This window comes from Drosophila obscura, unplaced genomic scaffold, assembly GCF_018151105.1.
Source record: "Drosophila obscura isolate BZ-5 IFL unplaced genomic scaffold, ASM1815110v1 contig_4, whole genome shotgun sequence".
In the NCBI taxonomy this organism is placed as follows: domain Eukaryota; kingdom Metazoa; phylum Arthropoda; class Insecta; order Diptera; family Drosophilidae; genus Drosophila; species Drosophila obscura.
The window spans coordinates 3,217,884-3,244,361 of NW_024542828.1; the positions used below are offsets into that span (position 1 = coordinate 3,217,884).

At 47.4% G+C, this 26,478-nt stretch overlaps 7 protein-coding genes across 17 annotated transcripts in view; 3 read left to right on the forward strand and 4 right to left on the reverse strand.

The window, feature by feature from the left end:
• Positions 1 to 104: 104 nt before the first annotated feature.
• LOC111072039 (TATA-binding protein-associated factor 172) lies at positions 105 to 12,850 on the reverse strand. The gene is made up of 7 exons (XM_022363631.2): positions 12,313 to 12,850; positions 6,518 to 6,631; positions 5,453 to 6,456; positions 3,259 to 5,360; positions 1,128 to 3,184; positions 821 to 1,061; positions 105 to 754 (listed from the first exon to the last, which is right to left on the reverse strand). Exons 2-7 carry the CDS (start codon positions 6,526 to 6,528, stop codon positions 317 to 319), a joined length of 5,853 nt encoding a protein of 1,950 aa, XP_022219323.1. The 5' UTR covers positions 6,529 to 6,631; positions 12,313 to 12,850; the 3' UTR covers positions 105 to 316.
• A 352-nt stretch (positions 12,851 to 13,202) lies between these two features.
• LOC111072055 (SWI/SNF complex subunit SMARCC2) lies at positions 13,203 to 18,114 on the forward strand. 2 transcript variants are annotated; one of them, XM_022363665.2, is made up of 8 exons: positions 13,203 to 13,425; positions 13,516 to 13,641; positions 13,805 to 14,717; positions 14,789 to 15,119; positions 15,184 to 15,967; positions 16,044 to 16,287; positions 16,682 to 17,590; positions 17,663 to 18,114. In XM_022363665.2, the coding sequence occupies exons 1-8, from the start codon at positions 13,306 to 13,308 to the stop codon at positions 17,812 to 17,814; spliced, it is 3,579 nt and encodes a 1,192-aa protein (XP_022219357.2). In that variant the 5' UTR covers positions 13,203 to 13,305; the 3' UTR covers positions 17,815 to 18,114. The 2 variants fall into 2 exon arrangements, with proteins under 2 accessions (XP_022219357.2, XP_022219348.2); XM_022363656.2 differs by having other exon boundaries at positions 16,493 to 17,590; positions 17,663 to 18,113.
• Positions 18,108 to 21,210, reverse strand: LOC111072059 (retinoblastoma family protein). The gene has a single exon (XM_022363680.2). It carries the CDS (start codon positions 20,662 to 20,664, stop codon positions 18,304 to 18,306), a length of 2,361 nt encoding a protein of 786 aa, XP_022219372.2. The 5' UTR covers positions 20,665 to 21,210; the 3' UTR covers positions 18,108 to 18,303.
• LOC111072081 lies at positions 20,883 to 21,428 on the forward strand. The gene is made up of 2 exons (XM_022363718.2): positions 20,883 to 21,020; positions 21,085 to 21,428. Exons 1-2 carry the CDS (start codon positions 20,910 to 20,912, stop codon positions 21,298 to 21,300), a joined length of 327 nt encoding a protein of 108 aa, XP_022219410.1. The 5' UTR covers positions 20,883 to 20,909; the 3' UTR covers positions 21,301 to 21,428.
• Positions 21,304 to 22,295, reverse strand: LOC111072075 (zinc finger CCHC domain-containing protein 10). Its single transcript, XM_022363705.2, has 2 exons — positions 22,106 to 22,295; positions 21,304 to 22,043 (listed from the first exon to the last, which is right to left on the reverse strand). The coding sequence occupies exons 1-2, from the start codon at positions 22,150 to 22,152 to the stop codon at positions 21,533 to 21,535; spliced, it is 558 nt and encodes a 185-aa protein (XP_022219397.1). The 5' UTR covers positions 22,153 to 22,295; the 3' UTR covers positions 21,304 to 21,532.
• A 41-nt stretch (positions 22,296 to 22,336) lies between these two features.
• On the forward strand, positions 22,337 to 24,007 carry LOC111072067. The gene is made up of 2 exons (XM_022363693.2): positions 22,337 to 22,650; positions 22,712 to 24,007. The coding sequence occupies exon 2, from the start codon at positions 22,720 to 22,722 to the stop codon at positions 23,704 to 23,706; it is 987 nt and encodes a 328-aa protein (XP_022219385.2). The 5' UTR covers positions 22,337 to 22,650; positions 22,712 to 22,719; the 3' UTR covers positions 23,707 to 24,007.
• A 1,841-nt stretch (positions 24,008 to 25,848) lies between these two features.
• Positions 25,849 to 26,478, reverse strand: part of LOC111071194 (synapse-associated protein of 47 kDa) — a 32,089-nt gene continuing 31,459 nt past the window's right edge. For all 10 annotated transcript variants that reach the window (XM_022362406.2, XM_022362473.2, XM_022362463.2 and 7 more), the window contains one exon: positions 25,849 to 26,473. In XM_022362406.2, the coding sequence (XP_022218098.1) occupies positions 26,431 to 26,473 (43 nt within the window). In that variant the 3' untranslated portion in view covers positions 25,849 to 26,430. The remainder of the gene's footprint in view (positions 26,474 to 26,478) is intronic.

Genomic DNA, 26,478 nt, shown 5'->3' on the forward strand with positions numbered 1-26,478 from the left:
CGGCCACTGATGAAACTAAATTTCCGCAGTTCGAAAAATGATCGCACATCACGAGGCGCCACTGTGCAAAGAAAAAGATCGATAAAATCGATAGTCGGCGGCAATTTTAAATTTTCCAAAATTTTTTCTCAGTTTATTGCTAAAAATTTCCTGTTTTTGTTTTGCAGTTTATAAAAGGAACAAGAAAACATTCCGAAACAGTTTTTCCGAATGCATTTTCCAACCTTAGCCTAAAACAGAACTCTTTTTCTCTGGAAGTCTTAGAGTGTGTGGGAAGCGAGTGGTTGTGGGAGCAAGTGAATGTGGGGAAGATTGATTACTTTTTCAGTGCCTGCACAAAGTTGCCCAAATCGTACTCCTCCTCGTACTGGTGCTCGGACCACAGTTCCGGCATGTTCTCGATGAACGTGTTCACGGACATGCCACCAGCAGCAGCAGCAGATTGTGTTTCTGTGCCGGAGGATTTGCCATTGCCACCGTTGAAGAGATCAAAGATCTGCGAGGTGCCCATCGTTTGGAGCGAGGCATTCTCGGCACTCACCACCGTATTGGCGGTCAGAATTTTGAACTTTTGCAGTCCCATGATCTTCTCCTCGAGCGAGTTGCGGGTGATCAGGCGATACACATTGACCACCTTCTTCTGGCCGATGCGGTGGGCACGATCCATGGCCTGCAGATCCTTCATGGGATTCCAGTCGTGCTCCACAAAGATGACGGTGTCGGCACCAGTTAAATTGAGACCCAGGCCGCCAACCTACAAAACACAAATCATGTTAGGGAATTACTTCCAATGGGGGATGTGTCAGATGCACAGTCTTACCAGCGTGGTCAGGAGCAGTACATCAATGCTGGGATCGCTATTGAAGTTATTGACTATATCCTGACGCTGGGAGGCGGGCACACTGCCATCCAGACGCAAGTACGTGACGCTGGACAGATGCCGCCGCAGCAGATCGTGCTCCACAATGTCCAACATGGCCTTCAGCTGGCAAAAGATCAGCGCCCGATGCTGGCTAACCGACTCCGTTTGCACACCAATGCCACAGTCGAGGAGTAGTTGCCTGCAAGAGACCCAGAGAATGAGGGGCAATCCTTGGGGAGTGTGAGAATGTCCAGGGACTACTTACTTGAGGGCTGGCAGCTTGGCCGAGTGTTCAATGTCGTCGAGGCAGCTGTTGGAGAGCGCCAGCTGGGCGGCCACGTGCGACAGCTCCTCGGATTGGCGGAGCACCAGCTTGGGGTGATTGCACACGTTCTGCAGGTAGCGCAGTGCCTGGAAGATGTGCGTCTTGTTGCTGAGATTCTCCGTCGACGCCACTGCCGTCGATTCACCAAACTTATCCAAGCAGCCCTTCAGGTGTTTGTTGCTAAAGTCCTCGTAGAGACGCAGCTGAAGGGGACTCAGCTCACACAGCAGATCCTGGGTTATTTTCGGCGGCAGATCCTTCAGCACATCCTCCTTGACACGGCGCAGAAGGAAGGGCAAGACTTGGCGATGCAATGCCTCCATAGCCAGCACACCGGCCTCCTGCTCTTTGGGTGAACTCTTGGCATCGCGCGACGCGAGAATGGGGCGTGAGAAGCGTTGGATAAACTGCTTCTCGGTGCCCAGGAAACCCGGCATTAGGAAGTCGAAGAGTGACCACAGCTCCAGGACATTGTTCTGGATGGGTGTGCCCGAGAGGATCAGCCTGTGGTTGGCCCGCAGCTGCTTGATGGCCTTGGAGCTCTTGGTCTTGCCATTCTTGATGATGTGCCCCTCGTCCAGGACGCAGTAGTTGAAGTGGATGCCACGGAAAAAGTCTATGTCCTTGCGCACCGTGTCGTAGGAGGCCACCACGAGGTTGCACGTCGTCCCAATCTCAATGCGCAGCTTCTCGCGTCCGAGCGGAAAGCCATAGTAGTGAAGGGGCCGCAACACGGAACTCTGGCCGAGAAACTTCTCCACCTCGTACACCCAGTGGCCGGTGAGGGTCGGCGGGCAGATGACGAGACTCGGCAGATTGGTTTGCGTCGACGCCTGACGCTGCAGATGATCGCCGGCCAGGATGCAGATGGTCTGGAGGGTCTTGCCCAGGCCCATGTCGTCGCAGAGTATGCCATGGAGGTTGTACTTGTTGAGGAACCACAGCCAATTGATGCCCGCCTGCTGGTAGCAGCGCAGCTCCACGCTGATCGGCACCGGCACCTGGTAGTTCGGAATGGACTTGGGATTGAACAGGTAGTCGAGGAACTCCCGATCGCGCGTTCTTCGCGCTTGCAGCGGCTCGCTCTTCAGCTGCTCCGTCTTGCAGCCGCCATCCAGGGGCATCAGCTGCACCAGATTGGCAAAGCAGTGGGTGGAGAGCAGGCGCACGGCCTCGTTCGGATCGCTCATGGCACCGAGCAGCGGCACTACTAGCAGGACTATGTATGGCACCACCTTTATCTGCAGACGACTGACCACACGCTCAATGGCCTCCACCGCGCCTTGGCGCTCGATGAGCTGCTCAATCCTGCCCAGCATCGGCAGCAGTTCCTGCACCACAAACTGCATCGTCTGGCAGGCATCGATCTCCGCCAGCACAGCAATGCAGCGAGCGGCCATGTGTCGCACCGCCTTCAGCGGATGCCGCACAATGCATCCGAGTGGCGGCAGCAGCGCATACATCTGCGGATGCAGTGCCTCGTGCAGATGCGGGGCCGCTGTCTCGATCAGTTGCAGGGAGCCAATCAGCTCGGTGCATGCCTGCAGCTCTGGCAGCGTGTTGGCCAGCCGCAGTTCGTCCGTTTCTTGGACAAACTGCGCGACCTTGCCGAACATTAGCTCCTGGAAGATGGTCACCTTATCGAGTATGTGCGCCCCAAAGGTGCTGCACAGCTTGGCAATGGTGCAGGCGGCTCCCAGTCGCTGAATCCGGCACTGCTTGGCTTCCGCCTCCTTGGCCTGCTGCACTTTCAGCTCCACATGCGCCGAGGCTGCTGCAGCGGCAGCCAGGATCTCGCTCGCTGGCGGTCGTCCTGGACCACGGGAAGTTCCACTAGATGCTGTTCCAGTGGTGGGAGTGCCACGAGTACTGCTGCTGCTGCTGGTGGTGGCCTGTTGGAGGGTGAGCGTCAGTATGCCGTAGTAGAGGCAGCTGCTGGCACTTGAAGCGATCTGTGGCTGTCCCTGCAGCTGCTTGAGGGTTTGGTGTGGCATCACCTGAATGAAAAGAGAGAGAAGAGGAATGGCTGTCATGTGCTGTCGATTCTACTGATTCCCACTCGAGTCCTTACCAGCATCGGCGTGTGCTCTGCATCGCTGCGTAGAAGTGTGCACAGATTCTTGAGAATCTTGCTGTTTGGACTAGGATTTCTATCACAAACCTGATCCATCAGATGGACCAGGAACTCTGCGGAGAGCTGCTGCAGCTGGACGCACTGTTCCCGCTTAATGGACTCCATCAGTGGCTTCACCACTGGATTCAGCTTCTCGGGCAGGCAGTGGAGGGCGCAGATGGCACCCGCGAGCGCTGCCTGTGCGCTCACATGGTAGGCGCCCTGCTCACTGGTCGTCTGTAGATACGAGGCCTGCAGGCTGCGTCGCCGCTCCTCGAGCATGTCCAGGAGCTTCGGCTTTAGAGCCAGACTACGCAGATTGTCGCTCAGTGTGGTGGCCACCGCCTCGATCTGATCGAGAGTCAGAATCTTGGCATTGTTAAAGTCATTGATGGGAATCTTGTTCTGCTTCAGCGTAGCGATAAAGTCCTGCGCCTCCTGGAGCAGTCGCGTCAGCGAGGTGGCCACCTCATCGTAGTACACATATTCGCTCACACATTGATGCAGTTTCTCCTGCAGATTCGGTGGCCCCGGACGCACGGGTTCATCGTCCAGCGCCCAAAAGGCAATAATCAATCCGCAGACAATGCGCTGCACGGCCGAATGGGCATTCAGATGACCCAGCAGCACTTTGGTGTACAGCTCCGTGGGACTCTCCATCTGTGGTGTGTACAGCACGCCGGGCGCTGGCTGCACCAGGTAATGGGAGAGGGCCCCAAGTGCCCGCGACGAGGAGATCCTGGCACGCATAAAGTTCGCCTCTCTGAGGTCCAAAGGCGTGGCCTCGCTGCCGCCCAAATATAGCTTCTGCTGGGCATTCGCATGCGCCAGAATGCCACCGCCCAAGTCATCGCCAATTCGTGCAGAACGCCTGCGAGAGGCGATTCCCGTCCCTGAATCTCCACCGCCGCTGCCTGCTCTGATAAGTACTCCCGGATCAAAGGCCAATTTAGGCGGTTGCATCGACAGGCAGATCCAGGAGGAGACATACGGACAGGCGGCAATCAGCAGTGCCCCCAGATCCGCATGCTCGATGAGATTGGACCACACCTGACGCGCCAGTCCCTGTATATCCGCTTGCGGCTCCACTAGTATTCGCTGATAGATGTGCCTGAGTGCCTGCCTTAGCAGCTCCGATTTCCAATCCTTGACCCCAAAGTTGAGCTTCACTTTGGGTTGATCCTGCTCCTTAATCTTCAGCTGCTTATCCGCACTGGTCAGAGTGAGGAGCGTCTTGAGGGTGGATCTGCGCACCGAGCTGGTGCTGTGGGAGAGAAATGGCCACAGGCGTGGCACCAGCATAGCCATCGGTTCCATTTCTATCCAGCTGGCAGCCTGCGGCAGGCATAGAATGGCCGCCAGGAGACCCATAAAACTATTGCAGGCGGACGTCAGCTCATCCTGATCGAGCAACAGATCCCACAGCATCTTCACAATCGAAGAGACCTGCGCGGGTTGCAGCAGTTTCGGCAGGCAGGCGGAAACGGGAATCAGAGTGGCCGCAGCCACTGCCCCAACATCATCGACGGCGTCCAGCAGGCCGATCAATATGTTGGATATCGATTGGGGAATGTAAATGGGCAGCAGCTCCTCCCGAACCACAAACACATACTTCAGGCCGAGCAATCCGCCGTGACGCACCTCCCACTCGTTCTTGTGCTGAATCAACTGCAGCAGTATGTCCACAATCCGCTGCACCTTCGAGGCATCAATCTCCTTGACGAGCGTGCCAAGCACTTGGGCGCATGTCTCGCGCACGGGCGCCACTACCTGATCGGAGACAAAGTCCCCGAAACGATCCAGGGACAGCACACAGAGCAGACGTAGTGCTGCATCCTCCAGCCAGCGATTGTGCGCCTCCTGCATTTGTTCTCGCGTTTGAGTGAGCGACTTCCCAGCACCCTGGGCATGTTGATTGATCAGTTCGCGCAGTGCTGTGGCGGCGCCATGGCGTACCTCCCATTTGGCATGAAAGAGATCGATGAAGAGGCGCGAACAAAAGTTCTCCAAGGGCCACGACATGGCATCGACCCAAGTGCCAGTGGCATCCGGTACGGCAGCTACAATTAACCGACAGAAACAGAGACAGATAGAGAGAGAAGTTTTAATCCATGAATTAATTGTAATTAATGGCTTTTGTCTTCCCACTCACCATTTAAGCTGTAAAATATCTCCTGACCAACGCTCGACTTTAGTTTCTTTTTCTCTGGCTCATCCCCTGCGGCGGCTGGCACTGCCGCCGCGTTGGTTGTCACCACTGCGGTGGAAACCGCACCATTCCCATTGCCATTGCCATTTCCATTACTGTTGCTGCTAGTGCTGTGATTGCTGCTCGAGTTGCGGCGACTGCAGGTGGGCGTCCCGGAAGAGGCAACAACAGCAACAGACGTCGTCGTCGTCCCTTGTCGTGCCTTACGCTTCGCTCGATTCATTTCCCTGCAGCTCAAAGCCTTCCCATTGGCTGCCGCCTGTGGCTTTATGTTCAATATATGCTCCACGGGCAGCTTCTCGGCATTCACATTGTAGTTGCTGCCACTCCGCGCCAGTGCCACATCCTCGTCGGTGATCATGTCCGTGAGATTAACACCCATCTTGGCGGCTGCTGTTAGTCCGAGTTTATCGTTGAGCAGCGCTCGCTGTCGACTCAGGCGATTGGCCACGCTCCGCTGCTGCTCCTCCTCCGCCCCACCGCCACTCGCTGGCTGCTCCTCCTGCACATCGAATTCATTGCCCTCGGAGCCAATCAGACGTGCGCCCTTGTGGAGGATCTGCTGCAGATCAAACTCATCGAAGCTCAGCATCCGCTCGCTGCCGCCCGTTGTCGAGGATCCGCTCGACTGGCAACTATCCTCTTCGGCTGCTGCATCGCTGGAGGTTCGCTCCTTCTTTACTATGATTCCTGCTGCTGTGACTGCTCCTCCGCCCAATTGCTCTTCTGGCTGCCATGCGGGCACTTGCTTGAGTATGGCCTCCACGGTCTGTGCCGCCGCAATGCGCGTCTCCCATGAGGGGCTGTGCAGGTAGCCCACCAATCGATTGAGCAGCACATGCAGCTCCTGGGGATAGAGTTTTTGCACTTCGCCAATCTGCTTGGCGGCCGCTTGACGTGTGGCAGCTGTGGACCCCGACTCGAGTAGGATGAACAGTCGATCGAGTCTATAATGAGGTAGGAATTTCATGAGTGGGGGAAACTCTTTGTGTAAGAGCGTTTTCTTACCGAGATGTCATTATACAAATGGAGGAGATTTGTGATACAATTTGTGTGTGTTCCGATCTGTAAGGGATCGATGGGTATCCTCTCGCTTCTCCACTACTCTTCTATGTAACTAATCTAAAAGTACAAGAGAAAATAGAGAAAATATTTATGAGTTTAGGCATTCAAAGAAAGCAAAAACTAGCGCCAGAAAATGCAAAGCCAAATTGCATGTCGTGTGCATTGATGCTCGATTCGAAAGGATTTTTTTTTTGCTGCTCTCAAAGAAAAAAATGTAGAATACACGCTGAGTTGGAAAATTAGGATCATCTTAGGATCCCTTTCTGGCGAAATTCAGACTAAAAAACTTCATAAGTGGACGTACAAATTACAGGTATAAATAAAGTAGACAAGCTATTGTCAAGGCCAATGAAAATTACATCTCTCTCGTGAATTTATGATGTGTGTATTATTTGTACCTATAATAATGCCATAGAGAGAGAGTGACCTATTGTACCCTCTGTCGGGGTTGTGTGGTTGTATTATTCTATAATCTATACATATATTTATTCTAACTATTAGTTACTCGCATTAGCATTAGCATTAGCATTAGCATTATAACGATGCACTGCCATAAACTACTGCCATTTATTGCCACCCCTTCATTGCCCCCAAACCTGTCTGTCTGATGGGGTCGAAAACATAGATTTATTACATTTTGCAGTACCTTTTGTAGCAGTTTGCAAGCACCAATAAACAGGGGCCACGTGGACAAAGGAGCAAAGGAGGGGCAACCATTTAATACCCCTCACTGTGTAGTGAGAGGATTTCTTGTTCAGTGTTCCAGTAGTGTTGGTCGATAAGAAATGGGGTTGGGGGGATTCTCGCAAATTGACTCATTCACTGCTTGAATGGGTGTTTACAATGGTTCTGTTGTGTGGTGTGGTGCGGTGACTTGACTGCCTGGCATCGGACCGTTGAAGCGTAAGCGTTCGTTCCGGAGCAGAACGTGACAATTGAGTAAATTACGCCATTTTCATAAGACTACCGACACGGACAACGGTACTAGCGCAACCGTATTACGTACGTAGAACCTGACAAAGTGGCGACGAAAACCCATATCCATACCTACATTAGGGTTGCGCTTATAGGTATGGGCGAAAAACAAAATGTGTCAGGATATAACAATTTTCCTTTTGGTATAAAACAACAAAACTAAAAGTTTTACCCCGATACGTTTAAAGGTGCAGACTTGAGCTCAAAGTTCAATATACAGATTATTCGATATTTTGACCGAGTTTCGTATATATATCACCTATACCTTATATCGCTCTGATCGTATTACGTTTTTGATTTTGTTTTAGAATATAACAATATAATGCCACTCGGAAATTTTCAGCTTAACTGATTAATATTTAAGCCCACAATAAATAGTTAAATCACAACTTTTGAACAGCCAGCGACAAAAAAACGAGAAGGAACATGTGAGTCGCTTCTGTGGATGCAACTCTACTTTTATACCCCGTACTCAGTCAGTATATAAATATATGAGATTATGATTTATGTACAATTTGAAAATATTTTACATTTCTTTGCTGCATCTGTCATCTACATCATATTCTCAGACCACTTACAATCACGCCAGTATCATGGGATCAACAGAAAAAGCTACTGGGCTCTAGATACGGGTTTCCAAAATATTTTCACTTCTCTTGTTTAATGGCAACACTGTATTAAATTTTTAATTGTTCACTCTTTTTTGCTTACTCAATATTTGGAGCTTTTGTGTGTTGTGCACGGGAGGCTAATTTGAAACTGACTTACTGTCATCTTTTGATGGACTGTATTTATACTCAATCGCTAACCAGCGCATGCGTGCAACTCCTGCACACATCCTTTTGTTAGCGAAAGTGCCTATCCTATGCGTTTCTGCTGCATTCTTTTTGGGCGAAGCAGGAATGGGACACTGGATGACCATACAGTACAGTGAGTAATGCGATTATGGCTGGCCAAGCGTACAATAAGCTGAACGAAAATGTGGCTCAATTGCAGCTGCAGGTCTAAGTTCGAATGCTGAATGATGCTGCTTCCGTGCGACAACACAGCAATTTCTGATGCGAAGTGAGGGTCAGTCGAATTTTTATAATTAACATCAACGACGGAATCGTCGTACCCGGGATTGGTTGGCTACGCAACTCGTTTGCATGCTGAGATAAACGAGAGGACAATGGCGCCTTTAAATACATTTTGGCAAATAGCTTTTGGGCGTTGGGCGACATTAGCATCATGTCCTGAAAGCACATCAATCGCTGTGCAGCGGATGGATGCAACCCTTGCATATATCCTTTTGTTAGCAAAAAGCCCAACGGATTATGCAGCAGGCCATAGACCATGGGGGGAATGCTGCACGGTGCTGCTTCCGTGCGATAACACAAAAATTTCTACGAAGAGGTTGAGGATGACTCGAAATAATTTCAATTAATATGAACGAAGGGTAAATTTGTGTTTCAATTAAATGTGTATCCTCCGTGCTGAGTTATCGCACGAAAGCAGCACCATTCAGCACACGACCTTAGATCTTAAGCTGCACTCTGGCCACATTTTCCATCAGCTTATGAGCCAGCCATAAATGCATTATTCACTATTTGGTCATAGTGTTCATTCCTCCTTTACCCAAAGAGAAAGAAAGCGAAGACTAATAATACATAATACACCTGTTCCCCACACGGGCTAATTCTTCCCTTTACAAATAAAATTTCAAATAAGCGAACGGACACAGGGAGAGGAAGAGATGGAGAAAGAAACCATTTGCAACGAGCGATTCTGGGGATATTTTTCGATTAAATAACAAATTGCTATCGATATTGAGTACACATAAAAAGTGCCATCTCATGTTTAATAGCTGTAGTATACAAAAAATGTTTTAAATGATGCAAATATTTAAGATGAATTGAGATTGGAAATATTCCTAAATTAATAGGTTAAACTACCATTACTTTATTACTGATACTGTTTTTGCCAGTCACATTCCAGAGTGGAATTTAAAGCCACTGCACTGTGGTATCAAAATGGTGAAAAACCAGCATTTCATTCCATTCCCCAATAGGGGGGGATTACCAATATAGTATTCAGAAGAATAAGATAACACAAGGCAGGAGCACAGTCCACACAGTTTTTTAGGTGCCTTATCAGTGTGTTATTTGGAAGGGAGGGAGAATGGTTATTTGAAAAAAGAGATAAGCAGCAAAGAAACAGAAACTTAAAGTTCACTGAACCAAGTAAAAGAAGTTTTCGAAAAATTTTCTAAAGGTTACAATATTACGATGGTACTCGTATATCATAGAATATTTGCAGAAACGTGCAATCCTCTATAAACAATAAAAAAAACACACACACACTGACAGACAGACAGACATAAAGAAAAGATAAAGTAAAAACCGAGCGTAAATATCATAAAAAAAAACATTTGTATGGGTGGAGTAGAACATGTGTCGCATGGATAAGCCATTCAAAAAAGTCCGTACTATATCGATGACTATATCCATCTATATTGTGCCGACCTTGCTGTGTGGTTCTGGCACTGCCCATGAAAATTCCGTGTAGCCTGTAGCCAATTGTAATTAAATTTCCATTAGATGAAAATCGACAAATACAAAATACGGCAATCGAATCGCCATCGCAATTATTGTATTGATTTTACCCACCCATTGTCGCGCACTGTTTTAGGGTCTACGTCTGCCATGTGGCTTATGGGAGTGTGGGGTGGTGTGGGGCGCTCTGTGCGGAGGTTGCATGTTTATTTATACATTTTTAGCGATTGATAAGCCCCTGCCTGCCGCTTGAATGAGCCCACATTTTCATTATTATCAATATGGTGTGTGAACGGACGGACAATAAACGGAACGATTAAGGTGGGGACACATGGCATAGCCATTTATTTAGAAATATCATGTACATTCCATATTTAGTTTGTCGCAATTTAAAGTTCAAAATTAAAGCACAATTTCGTGGTTTTTTCATGTGGCATGGAAACTTTTGTGCTGCCCGCCCCAGATCCACAGACATTTTTGGTCCAAATGTCGACTGTTTTATACTGAAAGAGAGTTCAATATTTATTTAGACAACAATAATGGAATATTATGACAGCTGCTACGCAGAATGTTGCACAAACTGCTGCTGCTGCTGCACATTAAATAGAAAACCACCAATTGAATTAATTGGCAAAACAAACAAAACAGAAAGGAGTTCTGAGTATCTTATGGAATGGCTTTTATATGTAGATGAAATGACGCACTTTCAGAGAAAACAGCATCTAGTTCCACCAACTAATACCGTTTGAATATTCAAATAATTCTCATGCTTTTCTAATGTCACCAAAAAAAAGAAAAGAAAACGAAACTACGACAAATGTCAGAAATGTTGCGAACTGCGAAGGAAAATGGCACAGAGAACAAATTTCCAAACAATTGGTCAGTAAAATTAAAACAAAATAAAGACGAATATTTAGATACACTAGTAGTTAGATTATTTCTAAAGAAAATACACATTTCTGTGTGTTTTCCAACATCTTTGAAATGGGTATTATACCTCTCAAGAAAGGGTAGCAGGGTATGCAAAAAGTTGGAGCTCCGTTTTGAAAACTAGTTCAAGAGCCGCCCTACCCCAAGAGTCAAAGAGAAACGACAAGAAACAAGGGGGGAGAACGAGTAACCAGTAAGAGACAGAGAGAAAATAGACTGCAGCCAGGCCAGGCCAGGCCAACCAGCAGTGTGAGTCCGTCAGTGGGGCTTGTCGTCGATTACGGCAGCAGACCATAAATAAATACAGGTGCTAGAGCTCTGTGGCTTGTGGCTCAGCTGCTGCTGCTTCTGTTGCTTTTGCTTCTTCTGGTACTGGTACTCGTACTCGTATTGCCTTGCCTTTTGCCTATACTGGCACAAAAGCGCGTTGTGCGGCAACGTGGACACCTAACGTATGGGCATTCGACATTTTTGCTACGCTGCTGGCTGATGCCTGGCGTCTATAGTCCGTCCACCCACTGAAACCGAGGCAAAACAACACAAAATAGAGTCCAATGAATGGGCCGACCGCTGGCCGGACGACACAAATAGCAAACGACTAAAAACAAATTGAGCAATGTGCTATGACTAAAAATACTAGAACGGGGCGCGCATTTCACTTGGGATGCCAAGAATCAAAGCAAAATCGAAGCGATAAAAGAAAAAAAAACTCACAAAAGAAGCAGAAAGGTAATCTGTTTTGCAAAAGATGGCTCTTATTGGGTCGTTTATATGAATAATTCTGACCGCGACTGTACATCCAGGGCTATCCGTTATCCGCTGTAACTATTACAAATTGTTATCCATCTGAAAGCGGATGAACAAACCCCCATCCCCAATGGACTTCCTATGAGAGTAGTGGGGGACAAATCGAGAGCAAATGTATGCTTCGGAGCTTTAAATAAAGTTTCTTCAATGCTGCGTCGGCTGGCGCTCGCTCCTCTCTTATCAAAACACACTGTGCCCCCTTGGCCCCGCGTGCTATGTGAGAGAGAGCAGCACAGCAATAACACACACACACACATGGAAACGGGCAACGGAAGCAAAGCGCTAGCAACGCCTCTGTCGCTGTCGCAGTCGCGGTCGACGATAAGCGGAAACCCTCAGCTAACACAACGCCCCCATGTCCCCATGTGAAATAATACCAATGAAATAATCTCGCTCTCTGGCGAGAATAAAGCTCTGCTCTGCTGCTGCTATTATGGAGAACGTGTACGTACCCATTAGATATGCATGTTTTTTTAATGTTATATCACTCACCTTTGGCAATGGTTGCGTTTTGCGGCAGCGTCGTCGGCGGCGTGCTGCCTTTATCCCCCTCCCAGCAAGCAATCAGCTTTTGTGAGGCGACACGCGACTTGCAAGTCTCTCGCGCAAGGTTTTGCAACTTGCAATTCAACTCATGCGCTCTTCATTTTCTAATTGATTTGTTTGCTTTGCTCCCAAAAACTGTACAATTCCCCCTGCTCCTTCCTCTGCTCTGCTGCTGCAGCGTTCAAAGTTTTTTTTTCTTTTTTTCGCAAGCAGCGTCACAAATCGCGTTTTCTTACTCACTCGCACACGCACGCACAATTGATTTTTCACGAACACATTCCCATGCATACACGCTTCGGTCCGGCGTGGCGTATTTAATTAGAATGCGGCTAATGTCGTTTGGTCGCAAACAATCAATGTTTTAACTTAACATTGGGCTTCACGCTGACACAAACACTCTCCGTCCGCACGGTGTTTTTTAATTTTCGTTTTTCGTTTTCAGGAGTCATGTTGTTCCGATGCCTGTTACATTTATAGTGTGCTTGGCTCAGCACGGAACATGCAGTTTTTAGGCGGTGTGAGGGAGACAGAAATAGACAAACAGCAGATGTCAGAGCGAGACGGAGATGTAGCGGTCTGGTTGGGGATGTGTTGGCACTATAACGATACATCGATTGATCAATATATCGGTAATATATTTGGTAGATAATATATTGATTATACCATTTTGATCTGGCGAAGATATTTTCGTATTGTCATGATCAGTTATAAAGTACCTTTCCGAATTTGTAGCAAATCAACACTATATTCTGTAGTTTCTGTCGGATATTAAGACTTGATGATGAGCGATGAGTATACTTATCGATGCACCCAAAAACATCGCATTCGCTAACAATTGTATCGTGAATCGTGTGCGTCTTTCATCTGCGTTTTCGATAGTGATTTCTTTTTCCCGGAAAACTGCAAATATAATTGACAAAAGCCCATAAAAAGTGTTGCATGATGAACACACTGGGCCCCAAGAAGGACGGAAGTCCGAATATTGACTTCTTTCAGTCGTCGGAGACGCTGCAGGGCTTCGAATCAATTAGGCAATGGCTGCAAAAGAATTGTAAAAAGGTGAGTACAACAACGCCGCCGACGCAAAACAAAAATGGCGCTTCACTTCGTGGAAAAAAACAATCAATTGAAAATGCTTTTCCCTTTTAGTACCTGGCGCACAGCTCGGAGCCCATTACCAAGGAGTCCCTGGCCCAATTGCTGATACAATTTCTGCAATATGTGGAGGCGAAACTTGGCAAAAACTCGGCCGAGCCACCGGCGACTAGAATTCCGGTTAGTAATAGTGTGTAAGGGTGTTCTTTGCACGTACGTACAGGGTGGTCTGTGTGCGTTCGTGTGTACATGCGAATATTATAATTTCGGGGATGAGATTTGAAATAAGATGGGGAAACGGACGATTAGTGCTAATTAAAATGTCTTCTCTCCCTCCCATCAGATGCGTTGCTTTCTGGATTTTAAGAACGGCGGAGGTCTGTGCATAATTTTCTCCACGATGTTCCGGTTCCGCGCGGAGCAGCGGGGAAAGAAGTTTGACTTTTCCATTGGCAAGAATCCCACGAGGAAGGATCCCAACATTCAGCTGCTGATCGAAATCGAGCAGGCTCTGGTGGAGGCGGATCTATACCGCATACCCTACATCTATATAAGGCCGGAGATCGAGAAGGGCTTTGAGGGACGGCTGCGCGAGATTCTCGACAATCGGCGGGTGGAAATCGTCACCGACGAGGAGGATGCCACGCACATTGTCTATCCCATTGTGGATCCGCATCCGGACGAGTATGCGCGTCCCATTTTCAAGCGTGGCAGCCATGTGATGCTGCATTGGTACTACTTTCCCGAGTCCTATGATTCGTGGACGGTCAACAGCTTCGATTTGCCGGAGAATATTCCCGAGAATCCGGAATCGCCGGCCGAGAGGTGGCGCGTCTCGGCCTCCTGGATACTCGACTTGGAGCAGTACAACGAATGGATGGCCGAGGAGGACTATGAGGTGGATGAGCAGGGCAAAAAAAAGACGCACAAGCAGCGCATGTCCATTGACGACATCATGTCGTTTGGCGACGAAAAGAAGAAGCCCAGCACCAGCACTGGCAAGCAGAAGCGCCGCCGTTCGCCCTCGCCCACAACATCCACATCGAAGCCCGGCAAGCGCAAGCGTTCTCCGGCCGTCATCCACAAGAAAACCCGAAACGATGAGGAAGATGAAGATCTGACACGGGATCTGGACGATCCGCCGGCCGAGCCGAATGTTCAGGAGGTGCACAAGGCCAGCACGGCACTACAATCGACCTCCAGTCCGGCACCAGGTAGCAAGTCACGCGGCGACAACGATATGATGCCCATCAAGGGTGAGTGAAAGTCTCTCTTACACTTTTTCGGATTGAATTTTAAAATTTGGCATATTTTGGCATTTATTTAGGTGGAACGATGACGGATCTGGACGATGAGATGACTGGGGGCAGCGCTGCCCAGGCACTGTCCACTGGGGATGGGGACAACTCGCAGACGGGCAAGACGAGCGACAATAGCAACACGCAGGAGTTCTCCTCATCGGCCAAGGAGGATATGGAGGATAATGTGACAGAGCAGACGCATCACATCATTGTGCCCTCATATTCGGCATGGTTTGACTACAACTCCATCCATGTGATCGAGAAGCGCGCCATGCCAGAGTTCTTCAACAGCAAAAACAAATCCAAAACCCCAGAGATTTACATGGCCTATAGAAACTTTATGATAGATACCTACAGGTACCGCTCCACCCTATATAATATGCTCTATCTGGCAGTTCTTATCGTAATCTCTTTCTTTTAGACTCAATCCCACGGAGTACTTGACCAGCACCGCCTGCAGACGAAATCTGGCGGGAGATGTGTGCGCCATTATGCGTGTGCATGCCTTCCTGGAGCAGTGGGGATTGATCAACTACCAGATCGATGCCGATCTGCGTCCCACGCCCATGGGACCGCCGCCTACCTCGCATTTCCACATACTGTCGGATACGCCTTCGGGCCTGCAGGCCATTAATCCGCAGAAAACTCAACAGCCATCGGCGGCCAAGACACTGCTGGATCTCGACAAGAAGGCGCTGGGCAAGGATGGTAGCTTGGAGAGCCTCGGCGGCGATAAGAGCGGCACCCTTGGCGCAATCAAAACGGAGGCTTTGGAGAATGGAGCCGCCAGTGGCCTGAGCTCTGGCGTGAGCCAATTCGGCTTGAAGTTGGATCAGTATGCCAAGAAGCCGTCTGCCATGAGGAACCGTACGGCGGCCAGCATGTCCAGGGAGTGGACCGACCAGGAGACGCTGCTTCTTCTGGAAGGCCTGGAGATGCACAAGGATGACTGGAATAAGGTGTGCGAGCATGTGGGCTCTCGCACGCAGGACGAGTGCATTTTGCATTTCCTGCGGCTGCCCATCGAGGATCCCTATCTGGAGGATGATGGCGGCTTTCTGGGTCCGCTGGGTTGTCAGCCTATACCGTTCAGCAAGAGCGGCAATCCCATTATGTCCACAGTGGCATTTTTGGCCTCTGTGGTGGATCCCCGTGTGGCTGCCGCAGCCGCCAAGGCAGCCATGGAGGAGTTTGCAGCCATTAAGGTGGGGAAAATTCCTTCGTTTTTCTGGTCTTTCGACCTTTAATCGTAATCCTAATCGTAATCTTTTTTGTCATTAGGATGAGGTGCCAGCCACCATTATGGATATCCATATAAAGAGCGTGAAGAAGGCCTCCGCTGGCGGCAAATTCAATCCGAACTTTGGTTTATCCAACAGCGGCATTGCGGGCACTGGCAACGACAAGGAGGATGAGGAGAGCAAGGATGGCAGCAGCGGCGGCTCGGCCACAGCGGCCGGTGGCCCAGCAGCAGGAGGAGGAGCAGCAAGTGATGAGGAAATGAAGGATCTAACCAAGAAAGACGGTAATTTAATGGATATCTGTGTAGAGATTTTAAGATGTGTTTCCATTCTTTTTTTTATTTGATTTTAATGGACAAAATTTTGTATTTTCGTTTCAAATGTGGCCGCCATTTATTTGTTTTTTGTTTCGTTTGTTTATGTTCTACAACAACAACAACAACTAAAACAAAACGTACAACACAACAACCAAAATCCGCAACACCACAGACGATGCCAAGTCCAAAGACAAAACGAAATCGGATACCAAGACGAACACAAGCACAGACTCTAGTTCCACATCATCATCATCAACGACAGCCACAAGCAACACGAACACAACTACAGATAATAAGAAACCGAAAGATTCGTCGGATAAAGCAGGCAAAACAGACAAATCAAACAAATCCTCACCCACAGACCCAGCAGCAGCCGGAGCAGCAGTAGTACCCAGTGGCAGTGGAGTGGGCGGAACATCAGTGGATGTGGACATCAAAACGGAGGAGAATAGTGGCGATGGGGAGACCAAGGATGGCAGCGATGGCTCCAAAGATGGCTCGAGTGGGCAGGGCAGCAACAAGGAGGGAGCCTTCAGTGAGAACAACATGCAGACGGCAGCAGCAGCCGCACTGGCCTCGGCGGCCGTCAAGGCCAAACATTTGGCTGCACTCGAGGAGCGCAAGATCAAGTCTTTGGTGGCCCTGCTGGTCGAGACGCAAATGAAGAAGCTAGAGATCAAGCTAAGGCACTTTGAGGAGCTGGAGGCCACCATGGAGAGGGAGCGCGAGGGCCTGGAGTACCAGAGACAGCAGCTGATTACAGAGCGCCAGCAATTCCATTTGGAGCAGCTGAAGGCCGCCGAGTTCCGTGCCCGCCAGCAGGCGCATCATCGTTTGCAGCAGGAGATGCAAGGTCAGGCAGCCGCTGCCGGCACTATGATCCTGCAACAGCAGCAGCAACAACAGCCAACGCCGCCACCACAGCAGCCACAACAGCAACAGCCACTGCCACAGCATCTGCATCCCCAACCACAGCAGCAGCAGCCACTTCCACCCCATCAGGCGCAAGTGCAGACCCAGCCGCTGGCAGCTCCATCGGCACAGCATCAGCCACTGCCGCCGCACATAGCAGCGGTGGGCGTGGGTCCGCCACCAAATGGGGCGGCGCCTTTCGCAGCCCCGCCCATGGCGACAGCAGCAGCTGGTGGTGGACCACCTCCAACAGGAGGAGGCATTCCAGTCGTTTTGGCGACTGCCAGCGAACAGGCAGGGGCAGCAGCAGCGGCAGCTGCCGCAGCGGCGGCGCAACCTCAGGCACCCACAGCGATGGGTAAGTGAATGGGATAGAGGGATGGTTTCCCATGAAATGGAAAAGATTAATGGATTTTCTTTGTTTCTGCAGATACCACACCGCCGACAATCAGTGCACCTGTGGCCGAGGTCCCTAGTGCACCGGCTGTAGGATCGGTGGTGCTGCCACCTGCTGTCTCAAGCATTCCTCCGGCCAGCGCTGTGGCTCCTGTGGCTGTACCAGCCGTTGCTCCACCATCTTAACTCCTTTTTTTAAATAAGCCAACAAAAAACTAATTAAGTTTAAATCGTACGCTCTCATTATGTATTATGTGTACTCTACACCCCTTCTCCACGCCCTCTCTCTCTATGCCCAAAAGAAAGTCGTCTACTGTCAGCCCCTCGTAAGCTTATTATTATTATTTCGTCGTGTAACAATTCTTTTAGTTTTCGTTTCGTACCAGTCGAGTCACAATTATTTGAATCCAAGTTTCAAAATACAAACCACACAACCAACCAACCATTCAATAATAAAAATATATTTACAAAATACTCGGAGTACGGGGATTGGATTGGATTTCCGTAAATGTACACAGGCTTGTCTTTATTTTATTTGTTACTTCAATTTACTTCATTTACAATGAGCGTTTCGCTTTCTTAAACAATGGTTTCTTAACGTGGATAGCTAGCATAATCTATATGCTACGTAAAATGTAGCCAAAAATATTGATCAGATTGGTAGATCACATCAGATCAGATCACTGATTCAATGCACTGACGTTTGAATATATTCGGGGATGGCAGCAGACCAAGTTCATTGTTGGAATGGCCACGCTTCAGTGGTGTCATCGTCAGTTCATCTGGCCCCAACAACGTCCGCTCATCCGCCGAGTCTGGCTGTGTTTTTCTTGTTTTCATCCACGTGCCACTGGAGTAGCGCCTATTCGGCCTGACTTGCGTGCTAATGGAAATATTAAATGAAATTAGATTCCTTTGCGGCGGTTTTTCATGCAGAATAGAGCGCGGCGCAGTGCCTGTCCCCTTTGCTTTGCGCAGACCCTGGGCAAAGTTCTCCATGCTCTTCATGTAAATCTTGTTGTAGAAGTCAATGATGTTGCCAAAATGGCCATCGCCCAGTGAAACCAGCCGATAGACTTGGCTGTGTGCGTGCGGCTGCCAGCGATAGTGCTGGAGGATCTGGCTGAAGCTGAGCCGCATGTCCTTGAGGCGGCCATGCAAGTGGATGGCACAGATCAGCAGCTGGTCGAGTTCCCGCTCCTTGAGCAGATCTCCGGCCTGTTGGGTGAACGAGTGCTCTGCTATGTGCCAGATTCTGGGAAAATGTTCCATCAAGACGAGGCTCTGGCAGAGGCTAACCAGCCGATGGTTGGCCAGGCCATAGAACTTGCGTAGACAGATGCTAAAGCCGGGCCTTGCTTCTGCTCCTGGTCGCTTAGTATTCTCCTTGTCCTTGGCCTGCACATCGTTGCAGCTCGGCAAACGATGATCCTTGCCCAATAGTTTCCATAGCGGCGAGTCGTTGCGGAATATCAGCGATCCGAGACATTCGTCCTCGACGGCATGCAGGTGCCTGATTAGATCGCGACCGAGCAGATCAGTGTCGCGTCGCACCACCAGCTCCAGAATCTTCTGAAAGTCGTACGCCTCGATGGCGTAACATTTCAAAATGAAGGGAAACTTTAGCTGCTCCAAGCGCTCGTCGTGGATGTGCAGCGCCAGCTCCAGGGAGCAGGCAATCAGTGTGGCATTGAAAGTTCTCTGTTTCAACAGCTGGACCACCTTCAGGTGTGGCTTCAACACCAGCTCTGAGCTAATAATCTTTTGCAGGAACTGGTAGTAGAGTCGGCTGGCCAGCGTAAAACACTCACCAGCTGCCTCCGTGCTCAAGCAATCCCGAGAGGCCGCAGCGAATGTACGGGCGAAGTCACGCAGGAAATTATCCACATTGCTGAGCACATCAGCATCCTCTGCGTCTAAGGCGTCAGTGATCACCGAGGGCATGGCATTGGGTAGATCCTGCAACTGCTTGTAGCGGGAAGCGGAAGCTTCTTTCTTGGGCTCATTCTTGGCGGGCGCTGCCTTTCTGCGGCTCAGCAGCACCCGCTCATCGACCTCACTAATGTCGGCCACATGGTTTGTGTAGTTGCGGTTGAGTGTACCCAAATTGACGTCCAGCAGGCCCTCTTTGATGATCTCCCGCATGTAGGTGTCGTTGCCCAGCAGATTCTGATCCAAGAAGAGCACCACCAGAGCCTTGTGGAAGAAGGCCTTCTGCATGACGTGCACACTCTTCGCTGGCAGCTCTGGGATCAGCGAGCAGATGGCCTCCAGTGCACTGTACTTGAGCATCAGGACATTGTCAAAGTCATCGTTGCCCCACTTGCTGGGCACACCGGCAAAGGACATGTTGATCACGTCGGGGTTACCCACCTCCAGGGCATTCACGAAGAGCAGCTCCAGGGTGCAGATGAGTACCTGACATCCACTGACCAGATTCGAGGTGGCGAAGCCGGGCAGCTCGTTTCGGATGGTCAAAAACAGCAGCCAGCCAAACTCGTACAGGGATTGGTAGAGGGAATGGCTCTCTGTGTTCTCCGTGCCCTTCTCTGGCATTACGAACAGCCGATCGAATACGCGCTGGTAGTGATGCCTGAGGATCAGGGTTATGCTAAGCCGTCTCTGCAGATCGTCGATTTCCAGCTGAAAGACCTTTTCGTTCTGGACCATCATGTTCCACTGTTTCATTCGACGCATAAACTGACTTATGTTCACCTTGAAGGCAGTGAGTAGTTTGGTCAGCGACAAGTTCCAGCAGCTGATGCGTGATTTCTCCACCGCATTCGTCGTATCGTCGGTGCTGAGTTTGGCCTCAAGCATATCCTTAATCTTCACACGCTGCAGCTCACAGTAGACGGCACAGCAGAGCCACTCTTGCACGTCGCGCTTTTGGGTAAGCCCGCCATCGGCGTTCGATTTGTGATAGGCGGCAAGTGCCTTCCACTTGATCTCTGGGTCCAGATCCAGCAGACTGCAGCTGGCCGTAAAACGTAAGTTGCTCATCTCGGCCGTCCCGCCCTCCGTGCAGATATCCATTGTTAAAAATTCGGGTAGCTATATGCGCACTTTATGCTATTTATTTGTTGATGGATCCCGAAATTTATCCCCAGTTGTGTTTTGACTGTACAAAATGTGAATTTTTCCAAAGGCGCGAATGGTTAAAATTGCTGCCATTTGCGACCAGGGCTACACTAGGGCTGCATTCATCGTGCTATCGATTGTGGTGCGCCGCGAGCGATATTTCTCAAAGTACATGTGCACTCAAATAAACAACAACAAAAATGATGCAGTCCAACCGTATGCTGCAGCGGGAGCAGGTAGAACTTCTGGCTATTGAAAAGAAGCTGCTGAAGGTGGTGCCTGTTATCCAGGAGGCCTTGAATTCGCTAAAGGTATGACATCGAACCCCACCAGTATGCCAGAAACACTAACTTTTACTTGCTTCCTGCCCCAAAGGTGGAGGAACTGCATCTGAAATCCTTGGGACTGGAGCGTACCATTAGCGAATCACAGCAAGTGCCGCCTTCGAATCGCACCCACTTTGATATGCATGAAACTCCACACATGAGCACACCTGCGGCAATGCGACCGGATCAAATTAATCAGCAGAAAATCGATTTGGACCTCTTTATAAGCAAGCTGGAACACGACGAGGAATTGGACTCGGACTGAGAATCGGTAGCTAAAATGTTTATTCGCGGTGCTTGGTGCCTGGCGATGAATCTGCCAGACCACACAAACCAGACCATACATACGTGTACATACTTTGAACTTAAATAATAAAATCTTTCGTGCACTTACATACGTGTACAATTAAATAGGGGTAAAATTACAATTACCAAAGAACGAAAGAGTAGAACTAAACTACTAAAGCTATGCGCTAAAAACCATTGATGGCCTTCAATTATTCTGGGTCCTGGGCACCACCGTCAGAAGATTCTCCTGAGCTGTCGACCCGTTTCTTTTTCTTGGAAACCTCATCACCGCTGCTGTCGCTGTCTGAGCTGGAGCCGGAACTGCTTGACGAGCCGGACTCTTCGCCCGAAGAACTGCCATCTTCGTCCGAATCGGAGCTGGAATCGCTGGAGTCCGAGCCAGAGGAGTCTGACCCTGAGCTGCTGCCAGAACTTCCAGAGGAACTTGAGGACGAGGAGCTGTTGCTATTCTTCCGCTTGCGTTTCTCTTTCTTACTCGAAGCCGCTACAGCACTGGCTTCCTGGGCTGCTGCCGCCTCGGCAGCAGTTTTGTTGGCCATGGCGTCTTCCTTATCTGCGATATGCTTGCTAAGTTGCTTTGTGCGCGAGCTGCGATGCACGTATTTGCGCTTCTCCTTGCACTCGTAGCTCCAGTGGCCCATTTGCAAGCACTTCTGGCAGCGTACTCCATTGGGGAAGGCGGCGGCCAGTTTTGCCGACCTATGGAGAGACGTGAAGGTTAGTTAGTTTACTTTTCCACGCCACCCGGCTACTTTTGTTACCTTTGTTTTTGCGCTAGCTTGCGTGCTGCTAGTCCCACCAAAGTCATCCTAAAGAATTCTTTAAGTCGGTGTCTGGAGACAATCTTGACGGTGGTTGAACTAAGGGTGTCGGGTAAAATTGTGCACGAAAAATGGATAGAACAATGTTTTTTATTTTTCCTTTTTTGCGTCACATTAAAACTATCGATGAGAAAACATGGGCTGGATGAAAAACTATCGCAAAAAATGCCATGAAACTCACTGCCAATCGCCTATCGAGACACCAGCTGTAATCTAATTATCTCTATCTATTGTTTAAATGTTAAATTTTTAGCATAGTTGTATATAATTTATAACATAATGACTTCTGCAATAATGCACAATTCTTCCAATACTTTAACACAGTAGAGTAAAGCTCTACTTGCTTTTCGCTCGCATCGGTTTTGAGGGTGTGTCTGCCCATATTTGGTCTATTTTGATAGTTAAACAATAACAAAACTCATTGCTGACTAAGCGGCGAAAGCGGAGTGCAACAAAGTCCATCGACAATCACCACATAATCACAGGTAAGGTCAACGGAGCAATAGTGTTTCAGTCGGTGTAATAATTATTATGAATTTATAATAGAGTTTAAAATGGATACCACAACGACGGTGTCGAGGGCGTCTGCACGTATGATGCCACCCGAAGAGCTGGCGATGCAGTCGCTGACCAAACAAATCTTCAAGTCGCGACTTTTTCGCGGCTATTACCTGGGACGCTGTTTTGTGGAGCAGATCGGGGACTATAGAGACGTTATAGCCCTGCAACGCAGCGAACGGGAGCTGGAGAAACTCCTGCTCACCAGTGCAGGACAACTGCAGATGTTCTACCAGCGCTTTGTGCCAAATATGTGGGTGGGCATATCAAATGGTAGCATGAGAAACTACAAGCACACACAACATCCTGGCCAGCTAGACACCTGCATTTGGGCGGAGCTGAACGACTTGGCCTTCGGTGAATATTGGTTCAGTATCAGAACGCTGCGGTTTCGGGACCAGGAAGTGCTGCTAAAGCTGAAGACTGTGCGAGCCGTTGAACCAGAGCTAATGGCAACGCCAAGAAGATCCATCTCTATGAACAGGACCACGGCAAGCAATGCCATAACAGTAGCAGGCGATAGTTTGACCACAAAGAGCGATGTGACCGATCAGCCTCCTGCACTGGGATTGGCCGATTTCTTGGATGTGCTGCGGCAGTGGGGCGAAGGCATCAAACAGACCACCTACGATTTTATGGCCAACGATGTAAACAAAAACAACATCATGGGCACAATACGCTTCCTGGGTTTACTCCTCTTCTCAATGGGGGGCGGAGCTATTGCAGCCTTGCGGTTCTTGGGAATCTTCGCCGTGAGATTCCTCTTCGAGCTAAGCCGGCTAACGCACACCCTTACGCCCATTCTGTTCCAAATCCTAGAGTTTTTGAACAAGATTGTGGGTGCCTTTTTCATACTGTTAACCATGATATGGAAGGATATCATGAACCGTGGTCAGCCACCAGCCCCCAAGCAGCCGCTGGAAGGAAGTTCCCGCTTCAAGAGCATCACCTACGAGCGTAGCGATAGGCGGCGTTGGCAATGATCCTCCAGTTGATAGAAAAAGTGAAATGGTGGAATGTCTTGTATGTAGGGTAATATGTAAGGTGGAAGAGATTCAAATTGCAATTGTGTTACTAGCGTTAAGCAACCAGAAGCCCCACTCAGATCGATTCGATTAAGTAGAAATTTGATTTCAGATTTTAAGCCAAAATGCAATATGTTAAATTATTCGAAAACCTTGTTAAATTTTAACCCGTTTAGTGTTTAGTCGTCGTCTATTTATGTATTGAAATTAAAACTTTTTGTAAATTAAATGCACCGAGAAAATGAAACAATGGGACTTTTTGTTTGTTAGTTTTTTAATAGTTATACACTTTCCCTTTATTACTTTAGTTGATTTTAATCTCATTAAATTGTTCTCATATATAGATATTATGTGTATATACTCGTATGTGGTGTCTGTAGCCTGCAGGCGCCTATCTGTTCGGTCTTTACAGTCAGTTTTGCGGTGTGTGTGTGGGCCTAGTATTTCAGGGAAACTCCAATCCATTCCATTTCTCTGGATCTACATCGATTTAAGAATGTTTTCTATGGCATTTCAAGGAGCACTTCTCTGTTGCTTTTGGGGTTCCTGGCCCCCCCCACATGGGTCTCTAAATATCATTATCAATTATTAAACAACTAAATTATACATTCTGGTTTCGTAGGTGATATACTTTAATTAGTACATACATATGTATACATATATTTTATTTTATTTCCTTTTTGAAATGCTATAATTATGGAATGCCGCTCAACAAACGTTTGCTCGTACAACTTTATTTAATTTGTTTGCCTTATTCAGGGTTGGGGTTTTTTTTAATAATAGACAATAAAATATGTGTGTGACAGAGGGGGTGCCCTGATGCTTTTGGAATTTGATATAGTAAAATGTATGTACCTTTTGGGATTCTGTTCGGGTTTGGATTGGGTTCTGGGGTTCTGAGCTGTTCGGTAAAATACATACATATGTTGTCAACATTATTACATTATTTGTCTTTAATTGTTTATTATTATTTAGTTATTAGTTTAGTTTATGCACTAATTCGCCTGTCATTGTGTCGCCAACATGTTTAAAAACGCACAAAGTAAATGTAAAATTTAAAATATGTTTTTTCGTTTATCATTATAATTCATGTGGTGTCTTGTAAATACTTTCATTTTCATTTGTATTTGCGTTTTAAAAGTAAATGTACAATATACAATTTAATGCCATAACTTTTACGTACTCCGTACTCTTCCCTTCTCTTCCTCATTTTTATTTGTTAAGATATATTTTTGCCATTTCATTTGCTAACAAATAATTACACATTTATAGCATTTTCATTTAACTTTTCATTCTGCAGAAAATAATGTTGATTTTTTGTTTGTTTGGTTTTTTGTTAACAATTAGTTAGACATTTAGAGCAAAAACATTGATAATATAGAATTTGTCGTGTTTTTTTTAGCTTATGCATAAAAATTTGTCTAGTGAAATATATATAAATATATATGTTGTTTCAAGGGTTTTGAACTGCTTATTGTTTATAATTGCGTTTACTTTTCATTTGTTTTATTTGTAATTTGTTAATTGCGTTTGTTAATTTGTAGTCCAATTCAGAATCAATTATTGTTTTGGCATTTTTTATAGTTTATAGTTTTTATAGTTTCATTTCAAGGAAGTATCGTTAGTGTCTCGTTAGTGGAACAGCAAAAGGTGAGTTATATGTGGGGGATTTTCAAATGAGAGAACTTGTTGGCGCGCCTTAAATTGAGCTTAAACAAAAGGTATTTCATTTTCATTTCAATTCATTCGTTTTTCCGTTTAGCATCAATCAATGAGGTTTTCTTTTTTATATTTTCCGTTTAATTATAATTTATTTGAGGGCGAAATAATACTCTTGAATGTTCTCATTTCATGCTCTCAACTAATGGAATGCTAAATGTTTGTCTTTATTTTTTTTCAAGAAAAAGAACAACTAAAATTTCTCAACGTTTTATTTTGTGTGTCTCTCGTATCTTTACATATTTATATGGAGCATATATATATATCTCATATATCTATATTTTTATATTATTATAATAATTTTTTACACATTAAATTCAAATGCATTAATTTATCTTCTGTATATATATATTTATATATAATTTATTTATAAATATAAATAACAAAATGTTTCCCTTTGAAGCTTTGTTTTTTTTTTTTATCTTTCGTTTTTCGTTTTCTTTTACTGCTTTTTGTTTCTATATTCAAATACGATTCCTGCATCTATAGCTTTAACCAGTTTTTTCTCGAGTGTTTTCTATATAGTATGTATGTCCTTATTAATAGGGTTTCTGTTACTGACTGCTAGATCTCTCTCTCGACTTTTTCGTGTGCTGAACAATTGGCAAGTAATACCGACGACTCTTCCCCTTACTTCGCTCTACCGCGAGTCAACCAAAGAAAAGAGAATATAGTAAAGAGATATAATACATATACATACATATATGTATTGTATATATATTTTGGTGTACCGGAATCGAATCGGTTTTGGATTTTTGCTTTTTGTATCGGCTAAAACGTTAAGGCTGAATAAAATCGATTTTCTTTTGGTTTTAGTGTCTTATATCATGTCTGAACGTGAACTGAATAAAACGTATCTGCTTAGGGGTGGGGCCCAATATATCTGAACCAACTTTTCCAATAGGCCACCAGGAGGCAAGCCCCAGACGGGCACTAGAAGAGCGCTACTGAGCAGGCCTCATCTCATGGATAGCCCAACATCGTGCGCTTTAGGCACTTCAAAGTTCTGTT